This window comes from Moschus berezovskii, chromosome 10 (assembly GCF_049115385.1).
Source record: "Moschus berezovskii isolate FMDL1 chromosome 10, NW_MosBer_1.0, whole genome shotgun sequence".
Taxonomy (NCBI): domain Eukaryota; kingdom Metazoa; phylum Chordata; class Mammalia; order Artiodactyla; family Moschidae; genus Moschus; species Moschus berezovskii.
The window spans coordinates 46,313,601-46,336,713 of NC_142469.1; the positions used below are offsets into that span (position 1 = coordinate 46,313,601).

The following is a 23,113-nucleotide window of genomic DNA, read 5'->3' on the forward strand; positions in this document are numbered from 1 at the left end:
GGAATTCCCTGGCAGTCTAGTGGTTAGGACTCAGCATATCCACTGCTCGGGTTTGATCCCTGGTCAGAGAATTAAGATCCCACAGGCCATGTGCCACGTGGCCAATAACAAACAAACAAAAAACCCAACTGACTTTTCATGTATCAGCCACTTATTTGACCCAGTATAAATTAGCCAGTGTGTTTGTGCCAGTATTTTTAGTTTCGTATACACATGTAATATGGATCATGACTCAATAATGTGGATCATGACTGTCTTTGAAGAAAGTGTAAAGTAGAATTTGTTTTGGGCCTTCTAGACTGTACATTTCTTAGAATCACCAACAGTGAGTAACAGGATTTTAGAATAAAAATGGGCTGAAGAGGTTCAGTAATTAAAGGGCCTCCATTTAGAGCTGAGACTGAAATATAGTGGTTGGTGACTTTTCAAGGTCACTTAAGTTCATGTGAAGTAAAGCTGCCATCTGGCCAGATCTTCTAGATTACAAGCCATTCCCCATTGCTCTTTGCTCTACTGTGTATCTTTAATTAACATAGAGTGAAACTCCAAGTCAGCAGTTGTTTTTAAGCATTGATGAAGTCATTATTCTGTGATCTGTTTTTAAAGACAAATTTTACCTTCTGTCATTTGGAGAGCCACAAACCCCTATTTGGTTGACATGCAAGTCATTGAGTCAAGGGCCAGAGGGTTCTGGGCCTCTGCTAACCTCAAAGTCAGAGCGCTGGTTACTTACCATCTACTAATGAAAGGGAAATGGAATGATTCTAAAACAGGTGGACTTAGAATCCTTCTGACACAATGTATTTATATATGGGTGTGTCTCATATTTGGCAAATTGATTTCAAGCCAAATGACTAGTCGCACTCAAGAGCTAGGATGAGCCCAGCTGGGAGGCTGCCCTGGTTTCCTGAGCTGGACCTGGCTCTATTCCCTGCCTCTGCTGGCAGAAAGCAGGCATTTCCCCTTCCCTGCCTGCTTCTCCTCTGGAGCTGGGAGCAGTGTGTGTATAGGTGTTACTGGGTCTCAGAGGGTTTCCGGGCAATGCAAAGTGAGACTAAGGAGAAGGAGAGAGCCACGGGGTCCCCAGCTCTTTCCAGAGCCATTCTTTCCTCTGTTTTGTGAGTGCTTCCAGTGTAATGGTGTCACTTCCTCTAAACAAGAAACAGTCTCTCAGGATGCCAGCCTTTCACTTGTCACATTAGATCAACACTGGTGTGGTGTTAGATAGACCTGGGTCCCATACCAGCTCTGCCACTTGCTGTGTAACTTTGCCATGGGTGACCCTCGGTTTCCTTTTCAGTAAAACGGGACATTTGTGATCATTGAGATTAATATTCATAGTAGACGTTTAATAAAGGAAAACTGATGTTTTATTAATATTAACTAGTTGAATGACCTTGGAAGAGTGCCTTCACATTCAGCTGTTTCCTCATTGGGAATATGAGGAAGTTGGTACCAAACAGTTCTGTGGGTGCTTTCTCCCAGGCATTCTTGAATATTGGAGAACCAGCCTCCCATTTACACCCTTCTCATTTCCGCCTGTCTTAGTAGTGGTCCAACACCCCCAGCCCCAGCCCAAGACCTTCTTGCCCTCTCACTTCTGCCGCTGTGGAAGCTGCAGATTGCCGAGTCTCCAGGACTTTCCGTCCGTGCCGGATGCCCTCAGCCCGGGTCTAGGTGCAGACTGGTTGCAGGGTAGATGGACACCGAGCCTGGATCCATCGTGGAGCACCCGGGCCGTGAATCTTCTCGTAGGAGAGGTGTAAAGGACGCAAATGCTTCGGCGCTACCCAACAGCTTCTGCAAACTTCTTGCTCAGTGCGAGCTCCTTCTCCGGCCCAGGGCTCGGAGGCGGCAGCTCAGTAGGTACTGCGCAAGGGCGGGTTGCCTCGCCCGCCTGGAAAGGACAAGCTTTTAGGCGCAGGCTCCGAAACGGAGCCGGAGGCGGCTAGTGTGCTGCCGAGCCCCTGGAGCCTCCACCGCTGGTGTGCTGCCGGGCTCTCTGAGCCTCCGACCCTCGGCTTAAGCGACCCGGCTAGGCGGGGCCGGGGTCTCCCGCCCCTAGCCGGAACACTGCGTCTGCGGCGCCACGCCCTCGGGCGCCACCCTGCAACCTGGGCGGGCCCCTGGCTGCCCCCAGCCGGGATCGCGGGCTAATGAGATGTTAATCAGGCTCCAATAAAGTCTCTGCGGGCTGAGCGTGCTTGGCCGAAGCCCACGCCCGGTTAGACTCCCCGGCCGGGCGCACCGGCCCACAGCCCTCAAACCCGGGTTTTGGCCCGCGCCTCCTCTGCCTTTTCCACCCGCCTTCCTCCTCCTCCTCCACCCCGCTTCCTCTGTCCCCGCCTCCCAACCCGCCCGGACTGGGACGCCCGCCTGGCAGGAAGAGACCCCTACGGGCTCCCAAGCCCCCGGGTAAGTTGTCCAGCCGCGCCAAATGTGCGCCCCCCGGCCCGCGGGGCCCCGGGGTAGGGGTAGGGATGCGCCTCCTGGGAAATGTGGCTCGAGGCCCTAGTGAACCCCGCCTGGCCCGTCGGGCGCCGTCTCTCTGCGCCTCCGTCCTACCCAGCCCCTCCCAAAATTTACGATCCAGAGTGTGAGTACTCCCAACCGCCCGCTGCCAGCTGTCCAGCTCTCTCCATCCTTCTGGACCGCCCTACTGCTGGCACATTCCTTGTCTTGGTGTTTACAGATTGGGTCGCCCCTCTCCCACTTCGCTGAGGTCTTCCTCCTTTCCACCTTCCAAGAAAGACCTTTGCTTTTACTGACAGTCCGCCTCGTCCAGGTGACCTGCAGCGGTGATTTTAATGTCCTGCCTGACCTGCTGGGCTCGGGGCTGGACCGGTGAGGCGACTGATCGGGGTCAGGGGATCAGCTCAAGGGTCTTCCCCCGTCTACGCCACCACCGTCCTTAACTCCCCCTTGGGCAACCACATCTCCGTACCCTCTGATTCCTCCTGATCCCAACGTGAGAAGGCTCTGCCACCCCTGAAGTTGCGTGGGTGCCCGAGCGAGGGAGAAGGGGACAAAGAGGCCTTGTCTGGGGAGATTCCTGAGAGAGCGAGCAGGGATGGGGCGGGGTGTCTATGGGAGTGAGAGAAGCTGGGCGGAGCGAATCCTGCTGCCCTATCGGCCCCCCACCCCCCAACGGTCTTGTGGCCCCCTGGAGCGGTAGCAAGTCACAGGGGAAGTATTTTGACCACAGTGAGTCAGAAATAGACCCAGTTGTTTGTCACCAGACAGATGCAACATCCTGGGGCTGTCTGTTAAGGTAGTTCGGTGGTGGGAAGTGGATACATGGTTAGAGAAGGGGCTTCCCTCCAGGCTCAGTTGGTAGAGAATCTGACTGCAATGCAGGAGACCCAGGTTCGATCCCTCGGTGGGGAAGATCCCCTGAGAAGGAAATGGCAAGCCACTCCAGTGTTCTTGCCTGGAGAATCCCATGGACAGAGGAGCCTAGCAGGCTACTGTCCATGGGGTCCCAAGAGTCGGACAGGACTTAGCGGCTAAACCACCACCACTACCTCCCCTTCAAGAGGCAATGGCAAATGCTAAGGAAGAAAACTTTGCCCCTGGCATAAGACACACCACACCCAACAGCACACTGAGTCCCTTGAGGGCTGCCAGGCACAGGGAGGCATGGGGTGAGATGGGACAGTATGTGTGCCTGGCAGCTGGCCTTGCAGATATTAGATCTGTCCCTGTCTGTACTGCAAGGAAAGCCCATTTCTCTGACACCCTGCCCTCTTCATGTCTGAGAAATTCCCCCAGCCTGCTTGCAGGGCCTCGCTGAAGGCCAGGTAAGAATTCCTGTTCCCCAGGGATGGAGTAGGGCCTGGAGATTCCTGGTTGAGAAGGCTGAGCTGGAGGCTCCCTAGCTTTCTGCAGGCCCCCTGGGCTCAGGACTGCTGATTTTTCATTTCCAAACTTGGCAGATTTCACTTGAAGTGGAACGGATTGCGGCTGTCTGTGGAGCGGCTGGCAGAGAGGAGCGGAGCCCATCCCGGTAGGACCTGGAGCTCCCTGGGAATACCACACTGCCGCCTTCTCCTCTTCCTTTTCCCTTCCTCTTTTTTCCAGCCTCTTGCAATCTCTTCCTTCTTTACAGCAACCACTCACCTCTGCCCCTCCCCAGGATCCCCTCCCAGGTGTCTCCATGGCTTCACCCACCTCCACCAACCCAGCGCATGCCCACTTTGAGAGCTTCTTGCAGGCCCAGCTGTGCCAGGATGTGTTGAGCAGCTTTCAAGGGTTATGCAGGGCCCTGGGGCTGGAGCCTGGTGGGGGGCTCTCCCAGTACCACAAGGTCAAGGCCCAGCTCAACTACTGGAGTGCGAAGTCGCTGTGGGCCAAGCTGGACAAGAGAGCGAGCCAGCCGGTCTACCAGCAGGGCCGGGCCTGCACCAGCACTAAGGTGTGTCGGCAGTGCCTGGGGTGGGGCTTGGAGAGCGGGCGGAGTCAGAGGAGGGGGCCCACGCCATGCCTGTGCTGCCTTGTGTGTTCGCAGTGCCTGGTGGTGGGTGCGGGACCTTGTGGTCTGCGGGCTGCTGTGGAGCTGGCGATGCTGGGGGCCCGAGTGGTGCTGGTGGAAAAGCGCACCAAGTTCTCTCGCCACAACGTGCTCCACCTCTGGCCCTTCACCATCCATGACCTTCGGGCACTCGGTGCCAAGAAGTTCTATGGGCGCTTCTGCACAGGCTCCCTGGACCACATCAGTGAGCACCATGTGGTGGCCTGGAGGGGTGGATGAGCCTGGGCCTAGAGACAGGCCAGTAGGTGGGGGTGGGGGGCTGCTGGGCCAGCCCAGAGGCAGGGTGGTCAAGATTCACTGCAGTCAGATGACTTTCAGGACTCAGGTCCCTCACCTGTAAAACGGGCAGTTGGACTGAGTGAGCTCTAAGACTTTCTCCAGCCCGGACCAGGTACACACTGGTGTTTGGGGAGGCTGGAGGGTCCTGGGGTCCCTGTCACTAATGTCCTCTCCCTTCCAGGCATCCGGCAACTGCAGCTCCTCTTGTTGAAAGTGGCATTACTGCTGGGGGTGGAAATCCACTGGGGCGTCACTTTCACTGGCCTGCAGCCTCCTCCCAAAAAGGGTAAGTACCTCTCTGCTCTTGCGAACCCCCATGAACCAAGGACACCCTGGCCTTCTGCAAGCCCCTCTGAGCCCCATTTTGGACTCTGTAAAAGGTGAAGTATCTCTTTCCTCACCTCCTTCCCATGGCTGTTGTGAAGGGGCCATTTGATAGGCAGTGTGTCACTGCTTTGTAAACCACAAAATCCTTTAAATGTTTATTTATTTCATTGGATTGTCCTGGGAATATAGACACCCCTGCAGTTTTCTGTACCTTTGTGCCACTCACATCCTCTGCCCCAGGGAGTGGTTGGCGCGCCCAGCTCCAGCCCAGCCCCCCAGCCCAACTGGCCAAGCATGAATTTGACGTCCTCATCTCTGCAGCTGGAGGTAAATTCGTCCCTGAAGGTGAGTGATCCCTTCCCTTGAAGAAGCCAGCATCTTGAGCTCCTCCTGGGCCTTTCTAGGCTGTTACACCCCTCATTCTCCGGCCACTCCCCACCTGTCCCCACCTCTAGGCTTCACAGTGCGAGAAATGCGCGGCAAACTGGCAATTGGCATCACAGCTAACTTTGTGAATGGGCGCACCGTGGAAGAGACACAGGTGCCCGAGATCAGTGGTGTGGCCAGGATCTACAACCAGAGCTTCTTCCAGAGCCTGCTCAAAGCCACAGGTCAGGGCCCTTCCACACAGGGTTTCCCTTCCGAGTGCCTGACTGTGGTCTAGCTCCCAACTCTTCCTCTCAGACCTGTCCACAGGCCAAAGAATCCCACACTTGTCCATCTTTGTAGTCCTGGCAGCAAAGAACCTGAGCCCCCAGGGAGTCAGCAGGCACAACTGCACTTGGCCACCCAGCATGACAAGTCTTAGAAATCTCTTGCCAAATGCATGGGCTTTTGCTTTGTGCTTCTGTACATAGGCTTTAACATAAAAGTGACATAAATTCAAAGTGCAAGTGGTACTTCCAGAAGGTGTTCTAGGTTTTCTTTGGCGTCACACTACCACGCCCTTTGGAGTACATGCATCTCACTTGGAGAAGCCAGGCTGACCGCTGCAAGCCTGTGACCGTGTGGAACACGTCTCCCCTCTGCCACTCCACCCGTTTCTCTCTTTGCTCCTCCATCTGCTGGGCCTGAGACAGATGGCCCATGGTGCCAGCAGAACTCATGGGTCCCTGTGTCGGGAGGACCCACTGCAGGCTAAGCTGTGATCCCAGCTCAGAGGTCAGGCCTGTCTGGGGTATTTGGAGAAGTGACACATAATGAGAGGAGACACATCCCCCGCACCCTGCCCTGATCCCACAGGCATTGATCTGGAGAATATCGTGTACTACAAGGATGACACCCACTACTTTGTGATGACGGCCAAGAAGCAGTGCCTGCTACGGCTGGGAGTACTGCATCAGGTGGGGCCCAGGCCCAGGCAGGGAGGGACTGAATGATGGACCCTGGGAGGTTGGGTCCAGGCCTAGACATGGTCTCCCCCTGGGTGTGGAGAGAGTCCATCCTGTCTGCAGTGGCATTTTTCTCTACCTCAGTAAACTCTTCTCCTCTGAGACTTATATGGCCACTTGAATCCTATTCTGGGCTCAACACCATATACCAGTCCAAGCACTGCACTCCATGAGGACTGAGCTCCACGAGGGCTTTTGTCTGTCTCTTCCTTGCTGATGATTCCCGGAGCTTAGAATGGTCCCTGCTGTGTAGTAAGCACCCTGAAGGTATCTGCTGAATGAACTAGTTGAACACATGTAATGATGCTGGGCCTGGGAGGCAGGATGTTCAAAGTCTGGTCCCAGCTCAGCCTCCAATGCTGTGTAATCTGGGGAAGCCCATTTCTGGGGCCTCAGGATGTATATACCTGCTATCCCTGAGGGAACGGGACACTGATGGTTCTGATCTGTTTGTCATGCAGGACTGGCCTGATACTGAACGGCTGCTGGGCAGCGCCAATGTGGTGCCCGAGGCTTTGCAGCGCTTTGCTCGGGCAGCTGCCGACTTCGCCACCCACGGCAAGCTTGGGAAGCTGGAGTTTGCCCAGGACGCCCACGGGCGGCCGGACGTCTCTGCCTTTGACTTCACAAGCATGATGCGGGCAGAGAGCTCTGCTCGGGTGCAGGAGAGGCACGGCACCCGCCTGCTGCTGGGGCTGGTCGGGGACTGCCTGGTGGAGGTGACGGCTCAGTGTTCCCTGATTGGGGAGTGGCTCTCTGGGATTCCCTGGCATGGGGATTCCCTGGTTGGGGGAAGAAGCGGCCTCATGGGAAGGGGAGGGTAATAAAAGGTTTACTGTTGTAAAGAGGAGCTGAGGGTGGCTTGGTGGTGTTAGGAGGACCCCCTGCTCTGGCCCCTGGGGCATGTGGGCTTGGGCAACCCTGTTGGAGTGGGCCCTCCGTTGGACTCTCTCACTGAGCTGTTTCTTGTCCTGACCCTGCAGCCCTTCTGGCCCCTGGGCACTGGAGTGGCCCGGGGCTTCCTGGCAGCCTTTGATGCCGCCTGGATGGTGAAGCGGTGGGCAGAGGGCGCTGGGCCCCTAGAGGTGTTGGCAGAGAGGTGAGGCCTGAGTTGGGGGTGGGGCAGGGCAGGGCTGGATGTGGGACAAGGCTCGGGAATAGGTTCGGAGACGCTGGGTGAGTAGATGGGGGAGTGGATAAAGGAGAATAAGGCAAAGGCCCGGTGGTGGTTGAGGGGTGAGCGCTAACGGTGCCCGTCCCTCACCCTCATCCCCGCAGAGAGAGCTTGTACCAGCTCCTGTCACAGACATCCCCGGAGAATATGCACCGCAACGTGGCGCAGTACGGGCTGGACCCCGCCACCCGCTACCCCAACCTGAACCTCCGGGCTGTGACCCCCAGTCAGGTCAGAACTCCTGGCATCACCCTCCACCCCAAGCCTTCCCAGGGCAGCTGCCCACCCCAGGTCAGGCCTTGCCTCCTGGTCCACGCAGTCACTGTCCCTCTGGGTGAGCCCCACCCAGGCAGCCCGCCCCCATGGGCTGAGCGGGTGTGTGGTCAGCCCGCCTGGAGACCTGAAAGGGGCTGCCTTAGGTACGAGACCTGTACGACGTGGAGGCCAAGGAGCCTGTGCAGAGGACAAGTGACAAGACTGACTCCACAAAGCCAGCCACTGGTGAGCAGGCCTCCTCCAGGGCCACGTCTAAAACATTGGCCGAACAGTGATGTGTAAGCACCGACAGCAGTTACAGCTGCAGGGAGCAGAGTGCTGGAGCCCCGCTGCATTGAGGGGGGAGATTGGGGGTGTCCTGGAGAGCACAGGGCAGCAGGCACTTGGCAGCAGCCGTTTTACAACCTGTGTGGAGTATCTCAGCACTTTAACCATCGCTGAAACACTGGATGGCAGCCGTGCCGCACTGTTCTCAGCGGTCCTGCCCCTTCCCACCTGGCAGACCCCAAACCTGCCTCTCCTTTTAGCCTCTGGGCTTCCCTTGCCCCTCAGTTCATAGCCCGCTGACCTGTCTGTGGCTAGCAGTGATTTCACTTTATTCCCCCAGAATTGTTTTCAAATGAGAAAATGGGGAGGAAGGAGGTGCTGCTCACATTCTTAGGCTGGTGCTCAGTTGGGGTGGGTCCCTGCTTCTGGCTCCCATACAGATCTCACAGCCAGCAGCTGGGCTCTCTCTGCAGGCTGGGGTGCCCTGGGTACAAGCACAACCTCCTCTTCATAGGGGCGGCAGGCTCCCAGGAGGAGCTGCTGCGCTGGTGCCAGGAGCAGACAGCTGGGTACCCAGGTGTCCATGTCACTGACCTGTCTTCCTCCTGGGCTGACGGGCTGGCTCTGTGCGCCCTGGTGCACCGGCTGCGGCCCGCCCTACTGTGAGTCAGGGATTGGGCTTGGGGGTCCCTGATAGACCCTGCCTCTCTTCCATGCCTCTGTGCCTCCCCCTCCAGGCAGTGTGGAATGGCAGGGGATCACCATGTAGGAGGTGGCACAGCCACTGCATCCCAGCACCATCACTTGCTAATAATCCTGCTCTAGTCGCCTCACCTCCCTAGAGATAGTACCCCTGCCCCTCTGCCCATGAGCATGCATTCAATAGGGAGAGCTTTGTGCACGGTGGAGGCCCCCCAAGGCCAGAAGCCGTTGTCACTGGGTGGGTGGTGGTGGGTGTGCAGCGGAGAATAAAAACCCTTCCTGCCCTTGCCTCCCGTTCCCGCTATTCCTCCCCTGCTGCTGTCTCCCCTTTCTGGGGGGTCAAGTTCTGGTCTCCCACTGACCTTTTTCCCTGCTGCTCCATAGGGAACCCTCTGAGCTCCAGGGAATGGGGGCTCTGGAAGCTACTTCTTGGGCGCTGAAGATGGCAGAGCATGAGCTGGGCATCACCCCAGTGTTGTCTGCACAGGCGATGGTGGCAGGGAGTGACCCACTGGGCCTCATTGCCTACCTCAGCCACTTCCATAGTGCCTTCAAGAGCATACCACACAACCCAGGTGAGCTGGAAGACGGGTGGGACGACAAGGGTATCTGTGTGTGAGGGACAGAGGCAGAGCGAGCAAGAGAGCACCCTGTAAGGGAAATCCTGGGAGGGGCATCCTTTATCCTTCTGGGCTGGCTCATAGCTCTCTCTTCTGGGGCTATTGTATCGCCCCTGATCTCCACGACTCTCCTCACAGGCTCGGTCAGCCAAGGCTCCCCAGGCACTGCCAGCGCTGTACTGTTCCTTGGCAAACTGCAGAGGACCCTGCAACGGACCCGGACTCAGGTGGAGAGTTTGGGTGGGGTTGGGCTGGGCAGTGGGGTTCTTATGGGGGTCCCTGAGGTGAAGAGGACGACATCCAGAATCAGGGAAGGAGAAGTGGGGGCTCAGAGCCCATGCTTAGAATGTAGGACTTGTTGCAGGAAAATGGGGAGGATGCTGGTGGCAAGAAGCCTCGCCTGGAGGTAAGTGCACGCAGGGGCTGGACAGTCCCTTCCCTGAGGTACTCTCCCACGTCCTGTCCCCCAGGTCTTGCTTGCTACCCAAGCGCCTGTACCCAACCCCCCATCCAATCTCACTGCCTTTCCCTTCCAGTTCTTTCATCTGCACACGACTCCCTAACTGACCCTGTCCTTCTACCTCTCGGCCTTTTCAGGTAGAGGCTGAGACCCCAAGTACTGAGGAGCCACCTGTCCCAGAGCCTGATGAACCAATGGCACCACCATCCCAGCAGCAGGATGTGAGCACAGGGGCCCTGTCTGCAGGCAAAGGCCTGGGAAGGGCAGGGAGGTGTGTTTCAGGGGAAGGGCCGACCTTGGCTTTGACTCCCGCTGACCTGGGGGTCACTGCAGGCCAGTGCTGAGGATCTGTGTGCACTCTGTGGGCAACACCTCTATATCCTGGAACGCCTCTGTGCTGATGGCCGCTTCTTCCACCGGAGCTGCTTCCGCTGTCATACCTGTGAGGCCACATTATGGCCAGGTGGCTATAGGCAGCATCCAGGAGACGGTGAGTGGGCCTGGGAGGCATTTAGAGGGAGGGGCTTTGCGTTTGGCCCTGCTGGGCGGGGTCAGGAGCTTGAAAGTAGAGAGGAACTGGGGTGCTGGACATGAGGTAGAAAAACAAGCTGAAGATTACGCTTTCTTCTCCAAACTTCTCCCAAGTTCCCTCCAAAGCCCCAAATGTGGGGTTCTGAGAAACCAGGAGGCTGGTAGAAATTCACCAGCAAATGCAGTCTTGTCACCCCCACCTTCCCTGATAGACTGAATATCTGATCCTTGGTCTGCCTACATCTGATGCCTCCTTCCTTCTCTCACCTTCTCAGGATACTTCTACTGCCTCCAGCACCTGCCTCAGACAGGCCACAAAGAAGATAGCAGCGGTAGAGGTCCTGAGAGTCAGGTAAAAGCTGTGGAAGTGTGTGGTGGGGGGGTGAGGAGGAGGAAAGGGCTCCCCGGCCCAGCAGAGTGAATGGGGGGAAACTGAATGTCCTCCACAAGACTGTAAACTCCATGATGGCAGAGATCTTTGTCCTGTTTTACTTACTAACATATTTCAAATATCCAGAACACTGCCTGACACTGTTCAGTAAATGGCACAAATGGATGAATGCCAGGGCCCACATCTGTCTCAAGGGGCAGCCTCAGCCCACGCTGGGCAGGTCACTGACCAGAACATTTGGTGGCTTTTCTAGGACCTTCCCATGCTGAGTGAGAATAACATGCCATCAGACCCCGCGACTCCCGTGGCCCTCCACCAAGGGACCGGTCCTGTCCCAAGCCCCAGCCAGCCCACCCGTCGACTGATCCGCCTCTCCAGCCCAGAACGCCAGCGTTTATCCTCCCTTCATCTCACCCCTGACCCGGAAATGGAACCTCCACCAAAGCCCCCCCGAAGCTGCTCCGCCTTGGCTCGCCAAGCCCTGGAAGCAAGCTTCAAGGGCTGGGGAATGCCAGTCCAGAGCCCTCAGGGTAGCTGCTGGCTCAGGGTGGGGCTGGGGTGGGTGGTTTTTGGATTCTTGGGACAGGGATGTGGGGCATGGGGAGGGAGGTCATGGGGATTCCAGCCTATGTCCACGTCCTGCTCAGTTCTTGAGGCCATGAAAAAGGGGGAAGAAGAGAGTTCCTCCTCCAGTGAAGAGGAAACAGAGGACGAGGAAGATGTGCCTTTGGACTCAGACATGGAACAGGTGAGTGGGAAGAACCTGGCCACCTATTCTGCCCAAGCCAGAACACATCCACTAAACACACCCCTCCCCTCACCCAGCAGAAACCCATAGCACCCAGCCTCTTCTGAGCCCAAAGGTCTCCAAATGCCTTCTCACCTGGACTGACTCTTTCAAGTCTCTAAGCCTCTACCTTTTCTATCAGAACTTACCCCACTTCCAGCCTAGGGTCTTTCTGGTCCCTCTTAAATGGAGCTTCCCCAACCCCTATCCACCTGATTGTGTCACAGTTTCTGTGGAACTTGGCTAAGAACTCAGGCACCATGAACAATTATCCAACGTGGCGTCGGACTCTGCTGCGCCGAGCCAAGGAGGAGGAGATGAAGCGGTTCTGCAAGGCTCAGGTGCGGCCTCAGGGTTCCCAGAGGTTCTGACGGGGTCAGAATCCTGAGACTGGGGATCAGAGCTCCTCTGGGACTCTGTTCTTGAGCAATCACCAGACTCCTGCGCCCCCTGTCTTGTACTCCTCAGGCCATCCAGCGGCGACTAAATGAGATCGAAGCTGCTCTAAGAGAGCTGGAGGCCAGGGGCACGGAGCTGGAGCTGGCTTTGAGGAGCCAGAGCAGTGAGTGAAGACAGGGGAGGGATAAACTAGGAGACCTCTGCCTCCTGGCACTGTGTTCTGCCCCCAGCAACCCCCAAACTGCTAGGTCTGGCTCACAGCAGGCTCTATTCCTCATGCCATGACTCCTATGATCCTAGCTGGAAGCCTGACTGACCCCCTTTCTTATCAGGTTCCCCCGAAAAGCAAAAGGCATTATGGGTGGAACAGCTGCTACAGCTCGTTCAGAAGAAAAACAGCCTGGTGGCCGAGGAGGCTGAGCTCATGATCACGTAAGGGGTGTCAGGGTTGGGGAGTGGGGGACATGGCATTGAGTCAGGCAGGCCCCAGCCAGGTCTTTGCTCACCCTAGACATCCGTGCCTTTTCTATTCCTTCCCTCCACAGAGTGCAGGAGCTGAACTTGGAGGAGAAACAGTGGCAGCTGGACCAAGAGCTGCGAACCTACATGAACCGGGAAGGTAGGCAGGATGTGGGGAGAGGCTGGTATTTGCACAAGCCTTGTGACTTCAGATACTGCCCAGCAACAGTCCTCCAGTCTGAGTACCTCTGAGGCTGAAATGCCTCCTGAATTGCCTCTTGAACTGAAGGACACCAGATGGGGCTCCAATCCCCTACTCTATACCTTCAGTTAGAGCCGCACAACTGAGCTTTTACACCAGATTTCCTTTAAGAATGATGTTGCAGCTAAACAATGCTAGAAAACCATTAGTGCTGATAAGCGAATTTCACAGGGTGGGAAACAGCAGGGGTTGTAGAAGTCACACAGGCCAGGATTAGGCTGTGCCTCTCTGCCGCATCCTCTCCTCCCTTCAGAAACCCTGAAGACAAATGCCGATCGGCAGGCTGAGGACCAGGTCCTGAGGAAGCTACTGGATGTGGTGAACCAGCGAGATGCCCTCATCCGCTTCCAGGAGGAGCGCAGGCTCAGTGAGCTGGCCTCGGAGCCTGGGGTCCAAGGCTAGAAGAGGGCAGGCTGCCTGACTTATCTGCCAGGAAGATCGCCTTACCCCAGGACAGCGCTATCCTGTGTTCATCTGGGCTGCCTGGGAGAGGGCCTCAGTGTTTACAATAAAAAGTTTCTGACATAAACAACAATACTTCTGGCTAGCTCCAGGTGTGAGGTGGGGACTGGGCAGGGAGGGCAGACAGGTGGGAGCCCAAAGGTCTACACTGTGACACTCACACTGACCCCTGGCCCCAATCACTGCCTCTACAAGGAAAAAGGCTGAGCCACAAAAGTGTCAAGTTTTATTGTTCCTCAGCTCTGTCTCCCTCCTGCTGCCCTAGCAGCAGGGCTGGCTGGGACTCTGGGCCCAGGTCCTGGGCCTCTCTTGCCCTTCCCAGCACATGCTGTAGCTCGGTCCGGGTCTTAAACAAGCCCTTGGCCTCCTGCACATGGAAGAGGTAGAAGACACCTGCCCCCAGCACCAGTCCTACATTGGGGGTCCAGAGCAGTAGAGCAGCTTCTCTGTTCCATCCTCCAGCTGCCAGGGCACACAGCAAAGCCAGCAGAAGAAGCCCTAGACCAACTGCATAGCCGGCCATGGTGGCCCACCAGTGAGCTTGAGCCATGCCCTGGTCCACTTCTGCCCAGGCCTCCCTTAGCACACTGGTCAACGGCGAGCTCTCTGCTGGTCCTACAACAAGGCAGGATAGTAGGGAGGCAGAATAACGGTCAGAGTGGAGGGGGTCCCTGTGGTGCAGAAGGGCCAAAGAAAAGGATGTGGCTGACTCACCATGGGTAGGGCTGGGGTTGTGCTGGGGGGGGCTGTGTCTCACACACAGAGTAGCCATCAGGGCCTCATGATCAGAGAAGGGGGGGCCGCTGTAAGGGTCATGGCCTGTAGTAGTTTTGAGAGTCTTACAGGAGATGCATAGCCCAGACACTGCCTGAGAAAAGGGCCAAAGAGAAACTTCTGTTTGGAAGTATGTTTCCAGAGAACCAGTTCCTGGCTATCCATTCTCCAGCTGCCAGTGACATAAGACTAGACCAGCTGGACAAAGGATCAACACAGGCTGGTGAGAGATGAAGAGAGACAGTGGGTGCGGCAGGAAGAGGCCTGACCTTATAAAGTATATAGTCGATACGGATGCCCAAGGGAAATGGCCCCAGCTCCTGCTGCTTGACGTAGCAGTTCTTGGGTACCATTGTACAGCCTTCTTCAGAACCCTAGGTGAAGAGTGGGCTTGAGTGAGGATGCAGGGGAAGGAGGAGGGAAAGAGGTTGAGGATGGAGGTGGGGAAATAATTAGGTCCTCACCTTGAAGTCCCGGGTCTCCAGATAGGCATCATGCAGCCCGGTCCACTCTTTCAGCAGGCGGCAGCCCAGGTCCTTTGGGTGCAAGTTGAGGTCCCCACACAAGAGAACCACATCAGCCTTCTTGGATGTGTGGCTGGAGGAACCAAGATGGTGAGGCAGGAATTCTTCCCTCATCAGTTCTGCCCTACAAGTGGGACCTTACAGCCACCACTCAGCCCCTGGATCCCACCCTATTTCCCCTGTTAAGCCCAGGCTCACACACTGGATGAACTGGGCCAGTTCCCAAGCTTGGGCCACGCGATGTGCTAGGTAGATGTCCTTCTGTCGATTGTATTCCGCATGGAGCTGCCCAAGATAGAGGAGACAGTAACAGGTGAGACTCAAGGTCCCAAGGGCAGGTGTAAATCAAGTTTGTCACTTGGCATGGTGCTTGGTAAAATATGTGTGAACTTTGCCTACTGGCCTTAGGAATCCTGCCCCTACAACTCACCCCAAGGCGACTCCACCAAAGGTGTCCCCTCTCTCCCTCCCAGGACCAGGCTGCCTCTCCCAGCCCTTAGCACTGTGGGCTTCACTCACGTGGGTCACGTAGGCATTGAGCACCAATCCATTTAGATGGAGTACCAGCAGCCCCACAGCCTTCCCACAGAACCAGTCACAATGATGGATCTGCAGGCAGGAGTGGGACAGAACTCAGAGCACTGCCACCCTCTCTCGGCCCATCCCTTGCAGTCCTAGGAAGGTTACCTCCTTTACCATGTGTTAGTGGAGGTGGGGGAGGGCAGTGGAAGAGTTCGAGATCAGGCTCACCATGTAGGGGTAGCCATTGAGGGTGAAGACATGCTGGGTGAATTCCTGGATTGGGTGTTTGGAGAAGACACAGAGACCACTGCCAATGATGCCGCTGAAAGCCAAATCCTGGTTAGCAGTCACAAAAGCAGGGAGAGAAATAGCCAGCCCTTTCCCCCTCCCTTGTCTCCCAGCTCTTAATCAGCTACTTTTTTTCTCTCTCTCTGCAGCTGATGGAAGCTCACAAAGTGTTAGTTGTTTGTGTGGGGTGGAGGACGGCCTGATAGTAAGTCTGATGAGCTGCAGAGCTAGATCTTCCTCATTCCACCTTCTCCTGCTTCCACGCCCAGAGGAGAGGATGCTGGGGGAGAGGAAGCAGGGTGCAGGCAGCATAGGGAGGAGGGGCTGGCAGGGCCAAGCACCTCAAGGTCTGAAACTAGGCGTCCAGGCCAGTTGGCTGCTCACCTCCTGAAGTAGTGTGCAGCTGGGTAGGTGGGCAACAGCTTCTGTCTCAAGTACTGGAAGTCCTGTTCACTCCACACCTGGAGGAAGGGGTTAAAGATACCTTCCCGGCCCTTCCCCCTGGGAGAGCGCCCCTACCCTCGCTGCCTCCCTGCAGCCGGGTTCCGCACCGCCCCACCTCCTCCAGTAGAGCTAGGTCGAAGCTCTCCATGTTTAGAAAGTCTCCCAGGCGCTTCACGCGGTCGGCGCGATGCTTGCTCAGGTAGGGAATGCCCCTGAGGACGAGAAGCGCAGGGGGGAGGTGACGGCTGCGGGCGCTCCGCGGCCGTACCGGAGTTGGGGCCAGGGGCCGGCCGTGGGGCTGCGCGTTGCCCCCCGCACCCCGAAGCTGTAGGGCTGGGGAGCGCCAAGGCCCGGATGTGAGGAAGGCCTCCTTCCTCTGGCAGTGCGGGTGCGGGCGGGACGCGGCCCCTGGCCCGCGTGAGGGCACGCACTCACCAGCAGTTGAGGTTAAAGACCCTCAGTCGCACGGTGAAGTTGGGCTTCATGGCGGGGACGCTCGGCGGCGCGGGACGGTTCGGCCTCCAGAGCGACGAGCGCGGCGGGGACACGGGCGGGCGGCGCTCTTCCCGGGGCGCTGCGTACAGGTGGCCGGCCGGCTCCCGCGCTCCCCGGAAGGCCGCGGTGCCCAAGGGCAGGCGCCGGGGGGCGGATTCCCGTGTTACCCAGGCAACCGGCCGGCGGGGCCCCAATCTGGCGGCGCGGCAACCCGGAAAGGCGCTCTGCGGGGCTGTGGCGCCGACCAGAGGCAACGGCCGCGCTGGAGGACCCTGGGCGGGGGGCAGAGGGATCCCAGCGGCGGGGGCGGGTGGGGGCTCCCAGAGGAGGTTCTGAGGAGCGACGAACCGGACTGAGGCACGCGGGACGTGGGCTCCGCGTTCCTTTTCGCCGAAGCTCGTCCCTGGTGGCGGCCGCCAATGGGTCCCCTCCCGCCTCTCCGCCGGCTCAACAGCAACAGGCGCAAAGTTGAGGAGAGGCCGGGCCTTCGCCGACCGCCCCGCCCTGCCCCCCTCTTCCCGGCGAGCGGCGGGGGCGGGGCCGCGCGGTGGTTGCCTTGGCGATTCGCAGTGTTTGTGACCCGGGGAGTCCCCGCGCGCAGGCATGGCGAGCCAGCAGCAGGCGGTTCCGTGCATCTCGCGGCCGCCACCCGAGCAGCCGCTTCAGGTGAAGGTGGTGGGGCTGTTCAAGAGCTCCAGCTTTCAGATCGCGAAGAGCGCCGCTGAGGTAACTGCGAAGAAACCGCAAGTGCGACCCGCTTCCCGGTCTTGCACCACCTGGTGGCGGGGGTCGCGGTTCAGGGAGGGGTTGTCCCGGCTGGGGTTGGCTGTGTCAGAATGGATCGGAGCGTGCAGGTGGGAAGTGCCGGTCTGGGCAGGAGTTCCACTTCGAGAAGGGCTGCCTTTAACGGGAGATTCGAGTGAAGGAATCGTTCAGAACCTTGCTGGGAATGAAAGGTGATTCTTATCTCTACATTAACACACATTTTATTCCACATTAATTTTTCATTGAAATTATAGCTTTTGAAACTCCGTGGAAAAAATATTACCATATAACTTCATAAAATACTTAACAAGCAACATTATCATTAATTGAATGTCATTGGAAACACAGTTGATTAGATCTGCTGCTGCTGCTAAATTAAAAATATTCTAATCTAAAAAAATATTATCATATAACTAGCTGATTTTTTACAACCTCCTTCCCCAAATGATTTTTGAAAGCTATTCACTCGGGGGGAGTTGTTTTTTGTTTTTTCCTTTAAATTTTCTATAGCAGTCACTACATCCCAATCGAATTATTGGTTAAGGGATTTCTTAACAAATGACCCCCAAGTGCTCTGGAGAATCCAGGCATTTCTTCCTAAACATGCAGAACATTGTAAAATGAAAAATATTTTAAGTAACTGAAAGAATTTGGCTAGGTCTGCAATGCTGCAGCACTCCTATAACCCGAACACAGGAGAAATGTAGAAGTATGTGAAATGTGGAAATGTAAAATTCAGCATGTCTTTGGGGTTTGCTCCAGAAATGCTGTTAAAAGATTAGGCCAAGCTTCTCTTCTTCAAAACTACACTAGACTACAGGACAAAGCCTTATTAAAGTTTGTATCTTCCCAAATTACCCAGCTGGATCACTTGACACAAAATGTTCCCAAATAGATGAAATCTCAAGAAATTCCTAACTTCTTGCCTGCTTCATGTCCACAGAGTTACAGTTTTGAGTTTATATCAAATCAGGAAATAGTGACTAATTCGTGAAATAGGTGAAGTCTCAAGATGAAGAGAACAAGTGATAAGAAGTCTGTGAAAATAGTCTGTGTTAGCTGAGCTGATGGGATCAGCAAAGTTATATGGCCCACAACTGTATTTCATGAGTTGGAGGGATTTTTTTCTTTTGCTTTTTCTTTGCTCCTTATCTGAAGGAGCACGTTTTCTCCATACTGTAGAGAAGATGTTGACAGATCTTTTTCTGTAAAGTCCATACATAAAATTGTTAGGCCTTTGGAGCCACAGGCTCACAGCCATGACTACTCAACCCTGTCCTTGTACAAAAGCAGCCACAGAAGGTTTGTACATGAATGGTGGTTTTCCAAAAAGATTTTTATTCCGGACAGTGAAGTTAGACTTGTATATAATTTCACATGACGTGAAATGATTCTTCTTGTGATTCTTTTTTAACTCTTTAAAAATCTAAAAATTATTCTTAGTTCTCAAGTCTTGGAAAAACAGGCAGTGGTCCAGATTTGGCCTGCTGACCAGCTTGCCAACCCCTGTCAGAGAGGACACTAAGTCAAGAAAACAATGTCTTTATTTTATTAATAATGTTTTTAACTTTCTTAAGCTTTTGCCTACTGTAGGTCTATTTGAGTATGAAAATATATCAATGTAAATTCGATTCTGTATTAATAAAGGATCCTTGACTATATTTCCAACATGATCACTTGCAGGCAATCTCTGAAAGCTAATTAACTGAAAGATTTAGATTTATAAAGAGTAGTATTACATAATATAGTCCATTCTGGAACAAATTATGAAGAAAGTATGATTAAGTATGCTTAATTTGAAGACTCTTGGGCTTATTAGTTATACCAGATGGTCCCTCAGTGAGAAACAGCAGCCATCTTGCATGACTGCCTCAGACAGAGCACAGACACTAGAATTGAGAAAAAAGGACACATCAGCTGTTGGTTGGGTACAGGGGTCTAGGAAGGCAATGGCCAGATTGCTGTTGCCCTCTTCTGCTACCCCTGGTCCCAAGCCAGGGTACACTCATGTCCTGGCTTTCTCCCCCTTGGACTATCCACCCTTGAGGAAGTGTGCTAAGCCAGTGTCCCCTTAGACCATGACAGAAGCAGCCAGCTGACATTTTTCCCTGTTGGTTCATTTACTTCTCAGACCTGCTCAGAAAAGTGCTGCCTAAATATTATTGCCTCAACTGCCTTCTCTTGCTTTAGAAGACAAACTGTAACATTAAAAGGAGCATTAACATTTAAAAAAAACTTTTTTTTAAAACCGGTATTGTTAACCAGAAAGAATTTTCTCTGATTCATACAGACAAAACAAAATACATTAAGTCAATACATGCTCAATATCTAGACCAAAACATATTTAATAATTACTTCTCTTTTCCCCAGGGGCTATAACCACAACCACATCTTTTGGTTATTCTCCATGGAAGTGAATTAAAGTAATGACATTTTTTTTTTTTCCAGTTAAAAGTACTCATGGCTCCATTGAGGTGTAGTAAGAGTTAATTTAGGGAAAAACTGGTCCTAAAAGAACATGGCAGATCACAAAACTGTTGGCATAAACTCATTTGTTCACTTGTTTATGCAGTTGCTATGTGTGGATGGTCTACTTTGTACCAGATATTGAGGCCAGTGGGAAACTAAGACATAGTCTTTGCCCTCGAGGCGCTTATTCTCTTCAGATGAGAGACATGTAAGTGTGGCCTGGGGAGGGACTTAATAGAGGTAAGCACAGGGCCCTCTGGGAGCTGGCAAGGGGCATCTAAGCCAGACTTTGTGACTTGGGTGTACACTATGTAAAACTTCCTGAAGACTCCATAAAAATCAGGGGGAATGATTTCTACTTTAAAAGAGAATGTACTCTAAAATAATATTCTATTTTGCAACCTAGAGTCTGAAGAGTAATTATCCATCCAAATTTGAAGATCCTATAATAATTCCTGTTCAAGAATTTGCATGGCATCAATATCTACAAGAGAAAAAAAGGGTAAAGGATATTTGGGGTATGGGAAATGAGCAAAGTTTTGCCTGAATTATTTACTTATGCATTGCTTTGGAAAAACTGAAGCAGAAATTTTCATGCAGCTAGATTTTATTTCTCTAAATTATGCACTTTTCCTAAATTATTTCAGTCATTTTACCAAGCTGATATTAAGAAAAAGTAAAACACTTCCAGGATTTTCTTTTGGAAGGCAAGCAATAAAGGTAAGTTTGACACTGTCGATGCTATTTACTCTTGCTGATGACTACCCCTCTTTCCCTGCATATCATTTAGTCCTACTTCCTGTGACACCCTGGCACTCAGGTTACTGTGGCTTGGCACTCTTTGAGGCCCGAATTCTGGAAGGTTTCAATGGTGTCCAGCACAGATACAGCAGGAGAGCATGTGGGGTTCCAGGGGAGCTCTGAGGGCAGACATCAGCTTCCCACAGGATAACCATGTCCAAATGGGAGCTTCCTTCTCTGCACTCTCCCTGATAACAGTACTCCTTGAGGACCCCAGACCCTAAGGCTGGCAGAGATTATCCAGAGATGGCAGATTGGTTTCCTCTTGAGTGCCAACCCTAATTAACTGGTAGTGCTGCCTGGAACGTGCAATACGAAGGGTTCTAAGGTGGCATCCTGGCTCTGTTACAGCTCGTGTTGGGGGTAGACTGGAATGGATACATCTCCTGGCCCAGTCCTGTATAGAGTCCCGGTCCTGGTTTCCCTGTCCCATCCCATCTCTCAGTGGCTGATGAGATTGCATTTCTCCTGATCAGAGCAGTTTTGATTGTCCTCTGTTTGACTGCACGAGGATGTCCTGTGATTATCATGCAGAATGTGTTGCTTTACAAGATCACTGTCTCCTCAGTCACGTGAATAGTGCAAGATAGTCAAGAATACCATTTTCATTGTCTCATACCATTTTCACAGCCACAGTACATTTTCATTGTAATTCAAATAGAAATATAACAAACACTTAACCTATGGTGCTTATTATATGCCAGGCTCTATTGTAATGACTTCTATAAATATTAACTCTAATCATTAGAACAGCTATGGTGACCAATGGTCCTGGTTTACCTGGATTGGAGGGGTTTCCTGGGATGCACAGATTTCATTGCTAAAGCTGGGATTGTTGTTCAGTTGCTAGCGCATGTCTGACTCTGCGAACCCCATGGACTGCAGCCTGCCAGGCTTCCCTCTCCTTCACTATCTCCTGGAGTTTGGTCCATTGAGTCGGTGATGCCATCCAACCGTCTCGTCCTCTGTTGTCCCCTTCTCCTTCTGCCCTCAATCTTTCCCAGAATCAGGGTCTTTTCCAATGAGTTGGCTCTTTGCATCAGGTGGTCAAAGTATTGGGGCTTCAGCTTCAGTATCAGTCCTTTCAATGAATATACAGAGTTGATTTAAGCTGGGATGGTCTGAGGCAAACCCAGACAGTTGGGCACTCTAACGTAAAACAATGTTTTTCTTAATTTTTATCATCAAATTTCCTAAACTGCCTATCATACCATGTTCTCCACCTACAAGAGAGCCATGATTTCATGCTTCGAGGTTTGCACCCATTCTCTTCCATATTCCCACCATACTGGGAAGACTGGTGTGGGTTCCAGTTCTGCAGTTTCTGACCCTTGTCAGTCTGGGTTGCTGACGTTGAGATGTTTTGTGTTCTCTTCTGCTTTTCTCACGGGGGCTGAATGAGGCTTCCTAGGTCATTACTGCTGCTTCTTCCCACACACCCTTTAACTCCTGTCTTTCTTTTCTCCACCTCCACCCGACCCTCATCTCCTGGATACTTGCCACCTTAACCTCTCCTTCCTCTTCAGTCTTTTGTTCTCCTACAAAAGCACTGTCATGGGACTTCCCTGGTGGTCCAGTGGCTAAGACTTTGAACTGCCAGTGCAGGGGGCCTGGGTTTGACTCCTGGGCGGGGAACTAGGTCCCCACATGCTGGAACTAAGAGTTTGCATGCCACAACTAAAGATCCTGCATACCCCAACTAAAAGGTCCCGTGTGCTACAACTGAGATGCAGCATAGCCAAATACATAATTTTTTTTTTAAAGAGCACTGTCTTATGTTATACGTAGTGCTTCTTAGCATATATGAGGTTAGTCTGACGTGGCCTTATGCTTCAGCAGAATGTAACGCCAACTCTGAGGGATGGCTTCTGCACCTTCGGGAAGTCCTTTCCCCCACCTCCAAAAAAGGGAGCATCATACATCTTAGTGCGGGGAAGCCCTAGAAACCATCGGGTCCAGCCCGCTATCTTGAGGCAGGTGATGAGGGCTCCTTATATGTAGAAGACACCAGACAAGGCATGTAATAACCTTCAGCTTCCCAATAAAGTCTATCTGTTCCTGCATTTCTCCTACCAGGCTAACTAAAATATCCACAGTTAAACTTTTCCTCTCCTTTTTCAAGTTTTGTGTCCTGTAAAATGTGAGACCCCTGATAAATGTAAACACTCCAGGGAGTACTGACCCAGGGGCTATCTCAGTGACTGACGGTTCAGCATGAACAAGCAAGGAACTGGAAGTGAGCTCCTCCTGACAGGAGCGGGAATGGAGCATGCTGGCAGCTAAAGGCACACCGTTCCCCAAACTGGCATTTCTTCAAGTGCAGTCTCCAGACCAGCAGCAGCAGCATCGCATGTTCAGTTCAATTCAGTCGCTCAGTCGTGTCCAACTCTGCGACCCCATGAACCGCAGCACGCCAGGCCTCCCTGTCCATCACCAACTCCCAGAGTTCACTCAAACTCATGTCTTTGAGTCGGTGATGCCATCCAGCCATCTCATCCTCTGTCCCCTTCTCTTCCTGCCCTCAATCTTTCCCAGCATCAGGGTCTTTTCAAATGAGCTCTTCACTTCAGGTGGCCAAAGTATTGGAGTTTCAGCTTCAACATCAGTCCTTCCAATGAACACCCAGGACTGATTCCTTTAGGATGGACTGGTTGGATCTCCTTGCAGTCCAAGGGACTCTCAAGAGTCTTCTCCAACACCAGAGTTCAAAAGC

General features: G+C 53.6%; 3 protein-coding genes across 9 annotated transcripts in view; 2 read left to right on the plus strand and 1 right to left on the minus strand.

Annotated features, from left to right (window-relative positions):
- The first annotated feature begins 2,106 nt into the window (after positions 1 to 2,106).
- Positions 2,107 to 13,393, plus strand: MICAL1 (microtubule associated monooxygenase, calponin and LIM domain containing 1). 5 transcript variants are annotated; one of them, XM_055433530.2, is made up of 27 exons: positions 2,107 to 2,415; positions 2,693 to 2,844; positions 3,936 to 4,006; positions 4,109 to 4,414; positions 4,508 to 4,715; positions 4,992 to 5,096; positions 5,378 to 5,482; positions 5,593 to 5,748; positions 6,380 to 6,480; positions 6,990 to 7,247; positions 7,512 to 7,627; positions 7,807 to 7,933; positions 8,122 to 8,203; positions 8,760 to 8,907; positions 9,332 to 9,522; positions 9,706 to 9,794; positions 9,920 to 9,973; positions 10,165 to 10,248; positions 10,361 to 10,517; positions 10,834 to 10,910; positions 11,203 to 11,479; positions 11,597 to 11,697; positions 11,964 to 12,077; positions 12,205 to 12,298; positions 12,468 to 12,567; positions 12,681 to 12,754; positions 13,110 to 13,393. In XM_055433530.2, the coding sequence occupies exons 4-27, from the start codon at positions 4,157 to 4,159 to the stop codon at positions 13,256 to 13,258; spliced, it is 3,225 nt and encodes a 1,074-aa protein (XP_055289505.2). In that variant the 5' UTR covers positions 2,107 to 2,415; positions 2,693 to 2,844; positions 3,936 to 4,006; positions 4,109 to 4,156; the 3' UTR covers positions 13,259 to 13,393. The 5 variants fall into 5 exon arrangements, with proteins under 5 accessions (XP_055289505.2, XP_055289504.2, XP_055289503.2 ...); XM_055433529.2 differs by having other exon boundaries at positions 4,136 to 4,414; XM_055433528.2 differs by lacking the exon at positions 2,693 to 2,844.
- A 134-nt stretch (positions 13,394 to 13,527) lies between these two features.
- Positions 13,528 to 16,803, minus strand: SMPD2 (sphingomyelin phosphodiesterase 2). Its single transcript, XM_055433544.2, has 10 exons — positions 16,306 to 16,803; positions 15,986 to 16,082; positions 15,811 to 15,887; positions 15,367 to 15,460; positions 15,136 to 15,225; positions 14,819 to 14,901; positions 14,557 to 14,689; positions 14,362 to 14,466; positions 14,033 to 14,186; positions 13,528 to 13,933 (listed from the first exon to the last, which is right to left on the minus strand). Exons 1-10 carry the CDS (start codon positions 16,353 to 16,355, stop codon positions 13,545 to 13,547), a joined length of 1,272 nt encoding a protein of 423 aa, XP_055289519.1. The 5' UTR covers positions 16,356 to 16,803; the 3' UTR covers positions 13,528 to 13,544.
- The window catches only part of PPIL6 (peptidylprolyl isomerase like 6), a 36,047-nt gene continuing 28,844 nt past the window's right edge, over positions 15,911 to 23,113 (plus strand). Inside the window, exons 1-2 of one of the 3 annotated variants that reach the window (XM_055433549.2) lie at positions 15,911 to 16,069; positions 20,006 to 20,101. In XM_055433549.2, the coding sequence (XP_055289524.1) occupies positions 16,058 to 16,069; positions 20,006 to 20,101 (108 nt within the window). In that variant the 5' untranslated portion in view covers positions 15,911 to 16,057. The other 2 variants (XM_055433547.2, XM_055433548.2) reach the window with 2 other exon arrangements.

Excerpts from the sequence above, each read along its gene's own strand:
- SMPD2 (XM_055433544.2), bottom strand. The coding sequence starts at position 16,355 with ATGAAGCCCAACTTCACCGTGCGACTGAGGGTCTTTAACCTCAACTGC. Across the intron at positions 14,902-15,135 it reads TCAATGCCTACGTGACCCAC|CTCCATGCGGAATACAATCG; the intron begins GTGAGTGAAGCC and ends TATCTTGGGCAG. Across the intron at positions 14,467-14,556 it reads TGGAGACCCGGGACTTCAAG|GGTTCTGAAGAAGGCTGTAC; the intron begins GTGAGGACCTAA and ends CTCTTCACCTAG.
- MICAL1 (XM_055433530.2), top strand. The coding sequence starts at position 4,157 with ATGGCTTCACCCACCTCCACCAACCCAGCGCATGCCCACTTTGAGAGC. Across the intron at positions 4,415-4,507 it reads GGGCCTGCACCAGCACTAAG|TGCCTGGTGGTGGGTGCGGG; the intron begins GTGTGTCGGCAG and ends GTGTGTTCGCAG. Across the intron at positions 11,698-11,963 it reads TGGACTCAGACATGGAACAG|TTTCTGTGGAACTTGGCTAA; the intron begins GTGAGTGGGAAG and ends ATTGTGTCACAG.